Source organism: Nerophis ophidion, linkage group LG18 (assembly GCF_033978795.1).
Source record: "Nerophis ophidion isolate RoL-2023_Sa linkage group LG18, RoL_Noph_v1.0, whole genome shotgun sequence".
NCBI lineage: Eukaryota > Metazoa > Chordata > Actinopteri > Syngnathiformes > Syngnathidae > Nerophis > Nerophis ophidion.
Genome location: NC_084628.1, coordinates 18,985,507 through 19,002,913, shown reverse-complemented (window position 1 = coordinate 19,002,913; position 17,407 = coordinate 18,985,507). Strand labels below are relative to the sequence as shown.

At 39.9% G+C, this 17,407-nt stretch overlaps 1 protein-coding gene across 1 annotated transcript in view; it reads right to left on the bottom strand.

The window, feature by feature from the left end:
* Positions 1-17,407, bottom strand: part of LOC133536842 (neurobeachin-like) — a 652,776-nt gene that overhangs the window by 314,323 nt on the left and 321,046 nt on the right. The window contains exon 36 of the mRNA XM_061877477.1: positions 449-607. Coding sequence (XP_061733461.1) covers positions 449-607 — 159 coding nt within the window. The remainder of the gene's footprint in view (positions 1-448; positions 608-17,407) is intronic.

Sequence of the window (17,407 nt, the reverse complement as noted above, 5' to 3'; positions counted from 1 at the left end):
TCGCAGTAAAACTCCACCAAAAAATGAAGACGTACAGCGCTGATAACGCAAGGATAAATCAGTTTGTCCAGAAGGACCGTCTTTCCTTGATCTTTCCCCTCGGCTGCCTGGAGCCGGAGAAGTGGATCCAGCGCTTATTCTAACAGGACCCACGGGGGTTGGGGTGGGGGTCGAGGCTGAAACCACCACCAGGTGCTGGAGTGTGTTGCCGAGCAGGTCAACGAATGCCTGGACAGAAACCCCCTCACCCCCCCTCCAAGGCAAACTGTGGGATGAACGGCCAATCAGGCGCCCCCGTGGGGATAAGGCTGACCCGCACTGTAATTGCGTTTTGCTGACCTCGCCTCGACCCTCTTGGATTGTGGGAAAACGACATTAACGAGCAGCTTCGCCTTATAACCGAGTTTCAGCTAACTTCTAGCCGGGCTGTGGGGCGGCTCACCTCGGCCCAGCATCCCCAGGCGCCGTGTTTGTTGGTGAGGATGTTGACGATCTTCTGCCTCAGCTGATTGGCCGTCACGTGGTCTCTGTGCTTGGCGGCGCCCACCAGGTGGTCGCACATCTTCTCCTCCTCTTTCCTCTCAGCGGCGTACTGCCCGCAGTTGGACTGATTCAATGACACAGAGAGAAGGAACACAGTATTTATTGCTTTTTAAAAACAAATAAACTTATGCGGGGAAGCCAGGTCTGACAGCGGTGATAACGAAGAGCGCGTGGTGTTTGTCACGCTGACGGATGTCACGGCTTCAGTCAACACACTTGAGTGCGTGGCGATATTAGCGGACAGCCCGGAGATATATTCCGCCTCCCTCGGAGGAGCGCAGTAAATCATGGCGGGCGCGTGAAGGCAGTCCGAGGACAGATGAGGCTCCCTGCTAGGCGGCGTGGACGCGGCTATTAGACGAGGGAGGAGAATGCTATAATAGAGCCACAAGGACCATCAGCTGTCAGGGATGGGAGAGCGCTACATATCACTCCTCTGTTGTGCTGTACTGCAAGCGGTAAATAAATAAGATGGTATATTTGCTCTAGGAACTCTCCCTGCAACAATGGAACCTTGCTTCTTTATGCTAAATGGTGCACAAAAAAAAAACAACGACCGTACGACCAGACTTGGTATCAAACTAAAATAATGTTCAGTTCAGTTTCAGTTTTTTTTGGAACATGCATACGATACAATGTAATGCATCACACATTTCCAGTTGTTTCATTACAGCACATCCGAAAAGGAGTAGGAAGAAGCAAAGCTTATTTAATCCTACCCCTTTTCATACCTTAGCAATTTTATCCTATTTCCTTGTTCTCCTCTATCCTCTGTTGTCCTCTGTGTTTTTTTATACACTTTGATTTATATTTTACTGTTTTAATTGATTTTACCCTTTAAAATTGTTTTTAATCATATTTATTAGGGTCCGCCAGGCCCATTGCAAAAGGACTCCAGAGGGCCAAAGGACCCTATTGAAACTGTAAGGTTTTATTCTTTCTTTATTATTATTCCGCCGCCTCTTTGAGCTGTAATTTGACCCACTTAACATGCTTCAAAACTCACCATATTTGACACAGATATGAGGACCTGCAAAAATTGCCATCTAGTAAAAAAAACCAAACCCCAAAAATCAAAGTCGCGCGCTAGCGCCCCCTAGGAAAAAAAAACAGACCGCTTGTAACTTCCGTTAGCAATGTCGTACAGACATGAAATAAAAACCTCTATGTAGTCCTGACTTAGACCTAGATTTCATAAATTTACCTTCTAGGGCCAAAATGTACAAACATTTTGCAAAAACCCATTCAAAGCTAAATTTTGAAAAAAAATGCTATTTTTGCCTCTTTGAACTGTAATTTGACCCCCTTAAAAGGCTTAAAATTATCCAAACTTGGCACACACATCAGGACTGGCGAAAATTGTGATCTAATGAAAAAAACAAACCCCAAAACTCAAAATTGCGCTCTAGCGCAATTTTTGAATAAAACACAGAAAAAACTGCTCCTAGGAAGAAAACAGAGACAAAACTGCTTGTAACCTCCAGTAGGAATGTCAGAGAGACATGAAACAAAAACTTCTATGTAGGGCTCACTTAGACCTACATTTTAGTAATTGACATCCGTCAGCAAAAATCAACAGGAAGTTAAAAATTACCCCTTCAAAATAAAAGTTTTGTAAACACCAGTCACCTTTTTTTCAAACGTTATCTCCTCTTAGCGCGTTTGTCGTTTTGGCTTGAAACTCGCACAGGAGAGAGTTTGAACCCTTCTGATTAAGATTTATTGAAAGAGTTTTGATTACTGTGCCGGTTTTGATTTTACGCGCCTTCAAAGAACCCCTGCGCAAAGTTTCCTATAAAATGTAATTTTTGCCTCTTTCAGCTATAATTTGACCCCCTTAAAATGCTTCAAAGTGCAAGTCAAAGCTCTACTATGCAAAACGAAAGCCATTTATCAACAACATCCAGAAACGGCGATCTGTATTTTGACCCCCTTAACATGCTTCAAAACTCACCAAATTTTACACACACATCAGGTCTGGCGAAAATTGCCATCTGATAAAAAACCAAACCCCAAAATCAAAATTGCGCTCTAGCGGCCCCTAGGAAAAAACACAGACAAAATTACTTGTAACTACTGTTAAGAATGTCGTAGAGACATGAAACAAAAACCTCTATGTAGGTCTGACTAAGACCAGGGCTTGAGTAGCAGGGGCAGCAGCCAAAGCGGACCCGACCAACGCTGCTTGCAGCTTTAATTTTATATTGTTTTTATATTGGTTTTATATTAATTTATTTTTTGTTTTTATTCAGTCGTTGGTGGAGCATAATATTGTTTTTTAATATTGTTTTTAACATGGCTGTGCAGCACTTTGGAAACGTTCTTGTTGTTTAAATGTGCTATATAAATAAAGTGGATTGGATTGGATTGATTGTTCTCTGTAACAGAACAGTGAATAAATAAATAAATAATAAACCATAGTGAGCAAACAAATATTAAATACCTAAATCAGTGGTTCTTAACCTTGTTGGAGGTACCGAACCCCAATAGTTTCGTATACGCATTCACGGAACCCTTCATTAGTGAAAAATAAAATGTTTTTTTTTTTTCAAATTCAAGACAAAGTTATATGTTTTTGGTAACACTTTATTATGGGGAACATATTCTAAGTGACAAATACTTAATTTTGAGTTATTTGGTTAGGGTTAGGGTCAGGGTTAGAGGGTTAGGGTTAATAAGTTAAGGCATTAATAAGTACTTAATAATGACTAGTAAAGATCCAATATGTTAGTAATTTGCATGTTAATAAAGAACTAATTAATGCCAAATATGTTCCCCATACTGAAGTGTTACCATGGTTTTTTTTTTACTGGTGCACAAAATGAACAGTGCATGAACATCACCTTGTTCAAACAACATAACCAACAGTGCATAAACTCACAACAAATTACACACCTGCAAATCAGTCAACTGTTGCCGTATCCGTAATAAACTGATTGGGAGAAGTTTGTATTTACACAATGAGTTGGGTGTGTTTGGACCTCCGCCGAACCCCTGAGGCCGACTCACCTAACCCCTAGGGTTCGATCGAACCCAGGCTAAAAAATAATTTGTCTCAATAAAAAAAGAAAAAAAAAAAGAGTTCAAGATGTTCTTCATAATTCTTTTTCTGTATACTTTGTGAACACTTGTAGTTTGAACAGTCTTGTACACTGAATCATATTGGTGCTTTGTTTGAAATCTCTGGTTAATCCGTTCCATAATTTAATTCCACATACTGATATGCTGAAGGTTTTATGTGTTGTACGAGCATACAAATGTTTTAAATTTGATTTTAAATGAGTGTGTCTGAATGAAATTACCTGAAATAACTTTTTGGGAAAATATGCCACTAAAGTCAAACACAGGCATGCGAGCACCCTCTGAGAAAAAAAGAGGAAACGTGACCCAAAAAAAAGAGGAACATTTCTCTCGGCATGAAAAAAATTCTTAAAATCAAGACTACATTTCCTGCATTTATTCTCATCTTCCAACTTCATTTGGTTGGCTTTTTGTGTCCAATTTAATCCAATTTTACACCTTTTTTAAGTAATTTACTAACATTATCATTAAAATTGTAATGCTGCGATGAGGTGGCGATTTGTCCAGGGTGTACAACGCCTTCCACCCGATTGTAGCTGAGATAGGCGCCAGCGCCCCCCGCGACCTCAAAAGGGAATAAGCGGTAGGAAATGAATGGATGGAAATAGTAATGCAAAATTCAATAACATGCCACACCCCCTCCGTTTACGTCGTCTTATCAAAAATATTTTCTTTCGCTGGCTACTGATAAATGCTGTAGAACAGGGGTGTCAAAGTCAAGGCCCGCGGGCCAGATCCGGACTGCAAATTAATTATCTATGGCCCCCGGGAAGATATTTCATTAGTATTAAAAACGGCCCGCAGGCCACAGCCGCCTGCTGCTGTTTTGCACGCACCAATACTCCATCAGTGTTGGCGCTAGGAATTTTCAAAATGGGGTGCCAGGGACCCCATGAAATAAAAATAAAAAATGGGTCCCATAGTACCTGGGCACCTGGTGCTCAGACTAAATCTGTTTAATCTGAGTCTGTGAGCATGACCTGATGTAGACTACTCCGATGAGTACAACAAACGTCACCCAACACAAACTGAACAGTCCAGCTGCAATCGATTTAATGTCTTGAGAACAGCGTCGCAGCAACACATTCTGGGACCCTATTATACAATTTCACGAAGAACCCCCCAGCAGCTAGGGAAGAACAATATGGTTTGAAATGTATTATTAAACAATATTTTATTTAGTATATAAATAATGCCATTTTAAAACAAGTTTCAGAGGCTTCTAATTTATCTGCTGACATATGCAGTAATATTAGGAATTTCCTGTTGTATTTTTTATTAATAATACAATATACTAATACTAATTTACTGTTAAAGGCTATTTATTTTCATCTATAACAAGTTTCTAGCTACACTTGTGTTGAAACGTAATAATTATTTTCCTGTTGTTCCAATACTTTACATTAGTTTTGGGTAATATTACAAATGGTCATACCAATACTGATATTGAAAATGTTCAAGACAATTATATTATACCATTTTTGGTAACAATTATAATCCCACAAAAATATAAGATTGTGGTGTAACAATATCAACACAATACTTAAATGATTTCCTACTATTGGCTCTAATTAATATGTTTTAATTTTTTTTGCTCCTAAAGTCCTTTTGTGTCCAGGAACTTATATCCTGAGTTTGTAAACAAAACAATAAAGATTTAGTGATTTTGATCTAATCACTGTAGTATATTTGGTATCCTTACTATCGACATTTGTGGCGATCCGCCCACCGCTGTGAACCTTTTTTTAGCTGTTAGCGCCGGTTAGCATGGCTTATTGTATCTTTCTTCGATGTGTAGTGTAGCATGTTCCCGTCCTTCATTTGTTATAAATGTATATTTGCTGCCATGGAAGAGAGAATTGCCGACTTAGAAGCAGCTTTGCACTGTGGAGGGACATTAGCCGATAACTTCATTGGGCGGCGCTGCTGCTGTTTACATTTACTCTCGTCTTCAATACAGGGAGGTAACGGAGCATGCACATGAAATATTTTGCAGACATTCCTGGCTCTTGCGTTGTTTTGAAGAAAGTGTTTTGTGTAATAAAGGGTCCATGTTTCTAAACTTGATGAACCTAAAAATGCGTAGCTTATCACAAAAAAAATGGCTGGATGTAGAGTCACCTACAGTCGAGGAATGGGTTGACATTGTACACATTTGCATTATGGAAAAACCATCGCATTGCCTCAGTGTTGCCATTGATCAATTTTAGCAAATGTTGTCAAAGTGGACAGAATATGTGAAACCAATTAGATCAGATTTTAAGTGAGGCTTACCTAACGTAGTAAAATATGCTTCCTCCTATATATTCGCCGTGGAGTTTTCAGTTACGGTAACACAATTAGCCCCAAACGGGCTAACATCACGACTAACGTGTTACATGTCCAATTTGCCCAGCGAATCTCTGTCGGAGTATCAGCGCTGGGGTCCAATGCACCACAGTTTTGTATTGTCGCTCTATCCTTCGGCGGAGTGCTACGGAAGCTATCGGGCTGCTTGTCTCCCCGGCTACGACTATTACAGCGGCGCCAGGGGAGGCAGCGAGAGAGACACACACACATGGTGACTGAGAGAGCTTGAGGGAGCGAGCGAGCGAGGGAGGAAGAGCGTCTGGGGGTCTAGTGGAAAAGCGGCAAAACGTTTCTCTGCTTGCATCACGCAAGTGACGTCAATGTTCGGCCCTCGAGAGCCATATACCACAGCGTGATTGGTATCTTACTTCAGCTCCGCACACAACGCAGTCAAGCGCCATTAATATAAAACTTGCGGGCTGCACTAACATTAAACTTTCATATTAAGGTGGGGGCCGCAAAATAAGGTATTGCAGGCTGCAATTGGCCTGCGGGCTGCGTGTCTCAGACCCCTGCCCTTAAAGGACATGGGGGAAAACATTTTTCGAGTTATGTATCTTGTGCACACAAGATGTTTTCCTGTGAACACATGAAACATAGGGAAAATATTTTTTTAGATGTGTTTTCTTGTGTTCACGGTAAAAATATCTCGTGAGCACGAGAAACTTTTGCATGCACTGTAACATTACAAACAGTTTGAACAGTAACACTGTATTTGAATTTCTTAATTCAGTGATTCTTAGGCGTACCACTAGGTGAAGCCTTTGTACCACACTATGAAAATCAGTGATGTACACACCCCGTTTCCAAATGAGTTGGGAAATTGTGTTAGATGTAAAAATAAACGGAATGCAATGATTTGCAAATCATTTTCAACCCATATTCAGTTGAATATGCTACAAAGACAACATATTTGATGTTTGAACTGATAAAACAATTTTTTTTGCAAAAAATCATTAACTTTAGAATTTGATGCCAGCAACACGTGACAAAGAAGTTGGGAAATGTGCCAATAAACACTGATAAAGTTGAGGAATGCTCATCAAACACTTATTTGGAACATCCCAAATGTGGGCAAGCTAATTGGGAACAAATGGGTGCCATGATTGGGTATAAAATTTGGTTCCATGAAATGCTCAGTCATTCACAAACAAGGATGGGGCGAGGGTCACCACTTTGTCAACAAATGCGTGAGCAAATTGTTGAACAGTTTAGGGAAAAACCTTTCTCGACCAGCTAGTGCAAGGAATTTAGGGATTTTACTATCTACGGTCCGTAATATCATCAAAGGGTCCAGAGAATCTGGAGAAATCACTGCACATAAGCCGCTAAGCCTGTGACCTTCGATCCCTCAGGCTGTACTGCATCAACAAGCAACATCCGTGTGTAAAGGATATCACCACGCGGGTTCAGGAATACTTTAGAAACCCACTGTCAGTAACTACAGTTGGTCGCTACATCTTTTAGTGCAAGTTAAAACTCTCCTATGCTAGGCGAAAACCGTTAATCAACAACGGCCAGAAACACCGTCGGCTTCGCTGGGCCTGAACTCATCTAAGATGGACTGATACAAAGTGGAAAAGTGTTCTGTGGTCTGACGAGTCCACATTTCAAATTGTTTTTGGAAACCGTGGAAGTCGTGTCCTCCGGACCAAAGAGGAAAGGAACCTTCCGGATTGTATACGCGCAAATTTGAAAAGCCAGCATCTGTGATGATTTGGGGGTGTATTAGTGCCCAAGGCATGGGTAACTTACACAGCTGTGAAGGCGCCATTAAAGCTGAAAGGTAAATACAGGTTTTGGAGCAACATATGTTGCCATCCAAGCAACGTTTCCATGGACGCCACTGCTTATTTCAGCAAGACAATGCCTAGCCAAGTGTTACATCAATGTGGCTTCATAGTAAAAGAGTGCGGGTACTAGCCTGGCCTGCCTGTAATCCAGACCTGTCTCCCATCGAAAATGTGTGGCGCGTTATGAAGCGTAAAATACCACAACGGAGACCCCGGACTGTTGAACAACTTAAGCTGTACATCAAGCAAGAATGGGAAAGAATTCCAACTCAGAGGCATAAAAAATGTGTCTCCTCAGTTCCCAAACGATTACTGAGTGTTGTTAAAAGGAAAGGTGATGTAACACAGTGGTGAACATGCCCTTTCCCAACTACTTTGGCACGTGTTGCAGCCATGAAATTCTAAGTTAATTATTATTTTCAAAAAGAAAATAAAGTTTATGAGTTTGAAAATCAAATATGTTGTCTTTGTAGCATATTCAACTGAATATGGGTTGAAACTGATTTGTATTCTGTTCATATTTACATCTGACACAATTTCCCAACTCATATGGAAACGAGGTTTGTAGGTTAAAAACAGGAAATGAAAAACGGGTCAGGGTTAAATACGCTTTGCTTCTTCCTCCTCATTTTCTGACATGTTAAAATGTGCAGCTGCCAACATGTAATGTTCTTGGAAGTAACGAACAAACTAAACCAAAAAAAAGCACATCTGCAGCATCTCTGGCTAAAAGTAATGCAGACAGACTCCATATATTTGCTGCTGCAATCGGATTGTCTTACAAAGCGACCCCCAGAGGGACGAGGAGGAGGGAGGCGAGCTAATATTCAAAATCTAATTTGCTAACAGAAGCCGGGAGCTAATTGAATTTCCTGCGTCAATTTCGAAATCTGTCACATTTCATACGCCAACATATTCCTCATGAAGCAGGTAACTCAATCTGCGCGAGCGACCACGTGACAAATATCACTTTTGAGCGCATGACGCGTCGCCTTGACACCGCCTTAATTGTTCAAACGTCTCATGTGCGCCCTGGATCTTCAATCTTGGCGAAGTATGGCGGGGGATAATAAAGTGTTGGCAGACAGAACCTTCATTCTGACATTGCACATCTCAGCGTCTCCTCCACTTTATCTAGCAGGTCAAGGATCCTCCGCAACTGTAAATCAAGCAACTGTTTGAGGATGGCTGCTGTTCCCAGATAAGAAACTCATCACTCCAACGTGTACAAGCTGCTAACAGAGGTGACTCCCTGCACGTGAGTGTGTGTGTGTGTGTGTGTGTGTGTGTGTGTGTGTGTGTGTGTGTGTGTGTGTGTGTGTGTGTGTGTGTGTGTGTGTGTGTTTCAAATATTCACATCCGCTAAAACCTTGTGTGGCTTGAAGACACATGCTGACTTTTTTGTGGTTTTCACTCTTGTGGCTTCAGAAGTATTAAAAAAAAAATCATAAAAGCAAGATTATGAATATTCACAAACCTATTTTTTGTCTTTTTTGCCTGAATGCTTCATTAAAACAGATATTGTTGCTATGGCTTTTTACTTGCTTTTTCTATCCTGCACTACCATGAGCTAATGCAAAGAAATGTTGTTCTTTTTTGTACTGTAAAGTTAAAATTTGAATGACAATAAAAAGGAAGACTAAGTCTCTAAGTCTAAAACAGATATTGTTGCTATTGCTCTTTACAAACAGGAATTTCACTTTATTATACTGTGAGAAATGTTTAAATACACTGTGCTTCTTCCTACTGTTTTTCGTTCATGTAAAATTGTGCAAGTGTGAAAAGGATGTTGTTAAATGTAACATCCATCCATTTTTCACCGCTTGTCCCATTCGGGGTTGCAGGGGTGCTGGAGCCTATCTCAGCTGCATTCGGGCGGAAGGCGGGTACACCCTGGACAAGCCGCCCAACATCGTTTAACATGAACAGTAAGAGTTGGATAGCATGTTCAGTAGGGCTGTGTTTTTCAACCACTGTGCCGCGGTACACTAGTGCAGTGGTTCTCAAATGGGGGTACGTGGACCCCTGGGGGTACTTGAAGGTATGCCAAGGAGTACGTGAGATTTTTTTTTAAATATTCTAAAAATAGCAACAATTCAAAAATCATTTATAAATATATTTATTGAATAATACTTCAACAAAATATGAATTGAAGTTCATTAACTGTGAAAAGAAATACAACAATGCAATATTCAGTGTTGACAGCTGGATTTTTTGTGGACATGTTCCATAAAGATTGATGTAAAAGATGTATTTTTTTGTGAAAAAAATGTTTAGAATTAAGTTCATGAATCCAGATGGATCTCTATTACAATCCCCAAAGAGGGCACTTTAAGTTGATGATTACTTCTATGTGTAGAAATCTTTATTTATAATTAAATCATTTGTTTATTTTTCAAAAAGTTTTTTGTTATTTTTTTATCTTTTTCCCAAATAGTTCACGAAAGACCACTACAAATGAGCAATATTTTGCACTGTTATACAATTTAATAAATCAGAAACTAATGACATAGTGCTGTATTTTACTTCTTTATCTCTTTTTTTTTTCAACAAAAAATGCTTTGCTTTGATTAGGGGGTACTTGAATTAAAAAAAAGTTCACAGGGGGTACATCACTGAAAAAAGGTTGAGAACCACTGGCCTAGTGTGCAGTGAGATACAGTTTGGTGTGCCGTCTGAGATTATGTAATTTCACCTAATTGGGTTAAAAATATTTTTTGCAATCCAGTAATTATATTCCGCATATGTGGCGTTGTTGAGTGTCGGTGCAGTCTAGAGTGCAGCAGAGTAACCATGTAATACTCTTCCATATCAGTAAGTGGCAGCAGGTAACGAACTGCTTTGTAGATGTCAGGAACATGTTTTGTTATAAAAACAATATGCAGACAGCGAGAGGCAGAGTGCAGGTTAAAAGGTATCTAATGCTTAAATCAAAAGTGAACAAAAGGAGAATGCCACTAAGAAAAGGCATTGAAGTTTAGGGAAGCTAGAACTGAACTGGCAGCAAAGTAAATAAAAACAGAATGCTGGACGACAGCAAAAACTTACAGCGTGTGGAGCTGAGACGGCGTCCACAAAGTATGTCCGGACATGAATCATCAAAGGATAGCAACAACTTAATTAGTCTTGATTTCTAAAACAAAGCAGGTGCGAGGACATGAAACCGCTACAGGGAAAAGCCACCAAAATAGGAGCGCAAGAAAAGAGCAAAAAAGTCCAAATAAGTCAGGGCGTGATGTGACAGGCCATGACAGACAGTACGTCTACTTTGAGACGAGTTATAGTGATGCATGGTCGATGAAGGTTTAAATTCATATCCAAGAATTGCAAGAACAACTTTTTATGGTCAATTACGGCTGCTGAGTTTAATTTGTTTATGTTTTCCGCTGATGGTGTGCCTTCGGATTTTTTCAATGAAAAAAATGTGACTTTGCTCGGAAAATGATAAGAAACTCTGCAGTAGGGGTGTAAAAAAAAAAAAAAAAAAAACTGTTCCAATGAAATTTGATTATTTCTTGTAACAACTTTTAATTGATCCAAAAAATCGATTACGACTTTCTTTTTTTTTTAAATAAGTCCTGTCCAGCTACTCAGACAAATCATCTAGTTGATGTAGATCAGGGGTGTCAAAGCTCAGGGGACCGCATGGAGGAAAATCTATTCCCAAGTGGGCCGAAATGGTAAAATCATGGCATGATAACTTGAAAATAAAGACACTACCAGGTTGTTTTCTTTGTTTCGCTTTGGCCAAAAATAAAACCAGCACATTCTAAAAACTTAAAAATCACAACAAATCCTCTGGACAAAACACTTCAAGTTTGTTGAAAATTCTGAGGAAAGTGGTGCAGCTTCAAAAACACAATGAGCTTGGACTTCGTCCCAGTGCTCCCGTCCAAAGGCAAAACCTAGTAACTCACTTCCAGCTGATTTTGAAGAAAACAAAGGAAAACCAATCTATCTAAATGCTGTCTTACAAAGATCTACAAAGTCATCAAACGTATAGATGTTTTCTGGAGCTTTCGTTTTCTTGCCGATTGAGCCATGGATTGAATCTGCTCTCATGAACGTGTGCCCTTTCTCTAGATATTATATCACAATCTCGGGTGGGCCCCATTCTGCGTTTGCACATTGGGCAAGAGCCGTGTACAGTGTCCAGTTTTTATTTTGACCTCCACAGTTATCTGCCCAAAAGAGTATGCAAGGGGAAGAATCAAGAACAATACATTTAATGAAGGTGCTTGCAACGTCCTGGGCCCATCTTCCAAATATCCCCTCGTGCCATAATATCACATAATCAGGTGGACCGTCGGCCCCCATTCGTGCAAATGTCTTATTAAAGACAATAAGGCGACTGACAAAGAAGCTCCAATTGGTCCCTTGAGATACTAGGTTTTTCTGTTGTATCTACGCGGTTATGTGGTAGTTGCAATGACAGCTTACTTACGGAACAAATTACAATATCGCATACACTAATGTAAAGCATATCACCTAGGAACTCCAAAATTATTATCAGCTCAGTTTTGACCAAAATTGAGTTACTGGGTTTTGCCTTTGGACGGAAGAGTGTATCTACAAAGCCTGGATTGAACTTTAAGTCACAGTCTTTCTGAGATTGAACAAAAAACACAACATGTAAACTCTTCTAGGTATCAAATACCTCCTTTGTCATGTCCATGTATCAATCTAGCGCTAACTCAACAAACCATAAGAAACAGAGGAAAAATCTATTCAAAAGATTTGTACACACACTTTTCTTGTAAACAGACTTTTCTTGTGTTTGACAGAGACATTTTGGGGCAACGAGGGTGTCAAGTGGCCATGTGTTCGAAGTAGAAGACATAAGACGGCAGGTTTTAAGCTTCATGTGGGTCGAGGAGGAGGAGCCACAGTCACCCTTTACTGTGTATCTCTTGCTTGGCCCCGCTATACACCGTTTGCTTGCCTAACAGAATTGCTACTGTGACACACAGTGGACACATTTAGAACAGCAGTTTCTTTCGTAAAAAAAACAGCTCATGATAATTCTCGCCACGCGGGTCGGGTAAAACCTGTTCACGGGCCGTACGTTTGACACCCCCAATGTTAATCATTGTGTCTGCTGTACAGATTTACTTTAGAAAAGAGAAATGTTGGATACTTCTCCATCCATCCATCCATTTTCTACCGCTTGTGCCTTTTGAGGTCGCGGGGTGTGACGGAGCCTATCTCAGCTGCATTTGGTCGGAAGGCGGCGTATACCCTGGACAAGTCGCCATCTCATCTTGTTGCCTCATTTGTATTTGACTTAATTAAATGTTTGGGTAGAATTTTATTACAAACCCCGTTTCCATAGGAGTTGGAAAATTGTGTTAGATGTAAATATAAACGGAATACAATGATTTGCAAATCATGTTCAACCCATATTCAGTTGAATATGCTACAAGGACAACATATTTGATGTTCAGACTGATAAATATATATTTTTTTCAAATAATCATTAACTATAGAATTTGATGCCAGCAAGGTGGCAATAGATACTGATAAAGTTGAAGAAAAGTCATCAAACACTTCCATGGAAGATCCCACAGGTGTGCAGGCTAATTGGGAACAGGTGGGTGCCATGATTGGGCATAAAAGCAGCTTCCATGATAAGCTAAATGATTCACAAACAAGGATAGGGCGAGGGTCACCAATTTGTAAGCAAATTGTCAAACAGTTTTAGAACAACATTTCTCAATGAGCTATTGCAAGGAATTTAGGGATTTTACCATCTACGGTTCATAAAATCATCAAAACGTTAAGAGAATCTGGAGAAATCACTGCACGTCAGCGATGATGTTATGGACCTTTGATCCCTCAGGCGGTACTGCATCAAAAACACAAATCAGTATGTAAATGATATCACCACATGGGCTCAGGAGCACTTCATAAAACCACTGTCAGTAACTACAGTTGGTCGCTACATCTGTAAGTGCAAGTTAAAACTCTACTATGCAAAGCCAAACCCATTTATCAACAACACCCTGAAAAACCGCCGGCTTCGCTGGGCCCGAGCTCATCGAAGATGGACTGATGCAAAGTGGAAAAGTGTTCTGTGGTCTGACGAGTCCACATTTCAAATTATATTTGGAAACAGAGGACGTGGTGTCCTCCAGAACAAAGAGGAAAATAACCATCTGGATTGTTATAGGTGCAAAGTTGAAAAGCCAGCATCTGTGATGGTATGGGGGTGTTGTATTAGTACCCAAGGCATGGGTAACTTACATATCTGTGAAGGTACATTTTAATGCTGAAAGGTCCATACAGGTTTTGGAGTAACATACTGTATGTTGTCATCCAAGCAACGTTATCGTGGACGCCCCTGCTTATTTCAGCAAAACAATGCCAAGACACGTGTTACAACAGCGTGGCTTCGTAGTAAAAGAGTGTGGGTACTTTCCTGACCCGCCTGCAGTCCAGACCTGTCTCCCATCGAAAATGTGTGGCGCATTATGAAGCGTAAAATACGACAGTGGAGACCCCGGACTGTTGAATAACTGAAGCTCTATATAAAACAAGAATGGGAAAGAATTCCACTTTCAAAGCTTCAACAATTAGTTTCCTCAGTTCCCAAACTTTTATTGAGTGTTGTTAAAAAAAAAGATGATGTAACACAGTGGTGAACATGCCCTTTCCCAACTACTTTGGCACGTGTTGCAGCCATGAAACACTAAGTTAATTATTATTTGCAAAAAAAATAAATAAAGTTTATGAGTTTGAACATCAAATATCTTGTCTTTGTAGTGCATTCAATTGAATATGGGTTGAAAAGGATTTGCAAATCATTGTATTCCATTTATATTTACGTCTAACACAATTTCCAAACTCATATGGAAACGGGGTTTGTTGACAAAACCAGATTTCTTTTAGGTAAAATAAAAATTAATCAGAGTTGTTCATCTATATTGTGGAAGAAGGTAGTTAATCCTAGAACAGGCACCCAATGTTATTAAGTATTGATTTTGAATCGAGAATCGTTTTGAATCAAGAATCAACTCTGAATCGAATCTTTACCCCCCAAGAATGGAATCGATTTGAATCGTGTGGTGTCCAAACCTTCAAAGCCCTAATGTTCAGTATAACATTTTTAAGGTGTTTCTTTTTATTAGTCATTGTGATTTTATTGTTATACTTATGAGTAGGGATACAACTTTTTCCACTTCCAGTACGAAACCGATATTGATCTGATATGGATGGCATCAGCAGGAATCAAACATACTTGTAATATATTATAGTGTGGAACGTCAGAAAAGGCTTGATTAAGTGAAATTAGTCAGAAAACAACAGTAGACCTGAAGATCGTTAACCTATTTATTAATAACCGTCTGGAATGGACTTATGTTGTCTTTAGGTTGAAGTGTAGTGGTAATTGTCAATATAATTCATGAAGTTAAGCTCACGACACAGTAAATTAAACAATGCGGACACATGTGTTACTGGATATATCTGAACACGCTCTAATATGCAACTTTGATACTTGTTTGTATTGACAAATTTGACATTTTAAATAGCAATATTGTTTCATTGAGGACACCTATAACGTATGTCTAGCTTGTGTACTATTGTGTGCTCAGATGTTGTGTAGCTGCAAGTTCTGCTTATCCTTTAGCTTAAAATGTTTATCTTTTGCAAAATGACTTGACTAAAAATAGAGGAAAAGACCAACCTTGTGTGCTAATTGTGCTTTGCACAAGTAAACACGCCGCAGGATTCATACAATGCAAGCTGATATAATCCCATCCATTCATCCATCTTCTTCCACTTATCCAAGGTCGGGTCGCGGGGGCAGCAGCCTAAGCAGCGAAGCCCAGACTTTCCTCTCCCCAGCCACTTTGTCCAGCTCCTCCCAGGGGATCCCAAGGCGTTCCCAGGTCAGCCGGGAGACATAGTCTTCCCAACGTTTCCTGGGTCTTCCCTTTGGCCTCCTACCGGTCGGACGTGCCCTAAACACTTCCCTGGGGAGGTGTTTAGGGTGGCATCCTGACCAGATGGCTGAACCACCTCATCTCTCGATGTGGAGGAGCAGCGGCTTTACTTTGAGCTCCTCACAGAGGGCAGAGCTTCTTACCCTATCTCTAAGGGAGAGCCTCATTTCGGATGCTTGTACCCGTGATCTTGTCCTTTCGGTCATAACCCAAAGCTCATGACTGTAGGTGAGGATGGGAACGTAGATTGAATGATAAATTGAGAGCTTTGCATTCCGGCTCAGCTCCTTCTTCACCACAACGGATCGATACAGCGTCCGCATTACTGAAGACGCCACACCGATCCGCCTATCGATCTCACGATCCATTCTTCCCTCACTCGTGAACAAGACTCCGAGGTACTTGATCTCCTCCACTTGGGGCAGGGTACCCTCCCCAAACCGGAGAAGGCACTACACCCTTTTCCGGGCGAGAACCATGGACTCGGACTTGGAGGTGCTGATTCTCATCCCAGTCGCTTCACACTCGGCTGCGAACCGATCCAATGAGAGCTGAAGATCCTGGCCAGGTGAAGCCATCAGGACCACATCATCTGCAAAAAGCGCAGACCTAACCCTGCAGCCACCAAAGTGGATCCCCTCAACGACTTGACTGCGCCTAGAAATTCTGTCCATAAAGGTTATGAACAGAATTGGTGACAAAGGGCAGCCTTGGCGGAGTCCAATCCTCACTGGAAACGGGTCCGACTTGCTGCCGGCGATGCGGACCAAGTTCTGACACTGATCATACAGGGAGCGAACCGCCACAATCAGACAATCCCATACCCCATACTCTCTGATATAATCCCTTACTTGTTTTGTTTTTTTTGCTAATATCGAAAGGATATTCCCCCTCTTTTTTATATTAGTAATATTACTAGTATCATTACTGTTATTATTCAGTGAACCTAAACATTCTATTTAAGCCCATTGTAAGTATATAGTGGTGAATTGTGTGACAAAAAGCACATAAATTAATACAAATTAAGATGAAAATACAAAATTTGAATAATTTAAAACATTGACAAAACAATAAATAATTAAAGTGAAACTTATGTTTTTTTATTTCATCATTTGTTTTTGAAAATAATAATCTAATAACTAGTTGAATTGTCCAAGCCATAATACATCTGCAGAAAATGTAATCAAATATAAACATGAGAAGAACTCCAATATAATATTGTATGAATGTTCCAAATAACTAAACTAAAACCAAATTAAATGTGTTAAAAAAAAGCACATAGGTTAATACAAATAAGATTAAAAATAATAATAATAATAATTAAAACAATTGAAAAAAAACAATAAACAACAATTATAGTTGCACTTCTGTTTTTGTTTTTATGTCATTTGTTTTCAAAATAATAATCCAATAATTAATTGAATTGTCCAATAGCGATTTTTCTATTGGTATTTGTATTGCTCCGGTTTTAGTGTAAAAATGCTCATTGTCATTACTATACTGTATTATTATTATCACTTTTACGATCATATTTGTACATATTGTATGTGCTGGTGTTGTTCTATTGTTGTTGTTGTTATTGTTGTATTTGCTGTTGTTGTTTTTGTCTCTCTGTCTAATCCCCCTCTTGTCCCTACAATTTCCCCCTCTGTCTTCCTTTTTTTTTCTCTTTCTATCCTCTCCTGCACCAAATGATAA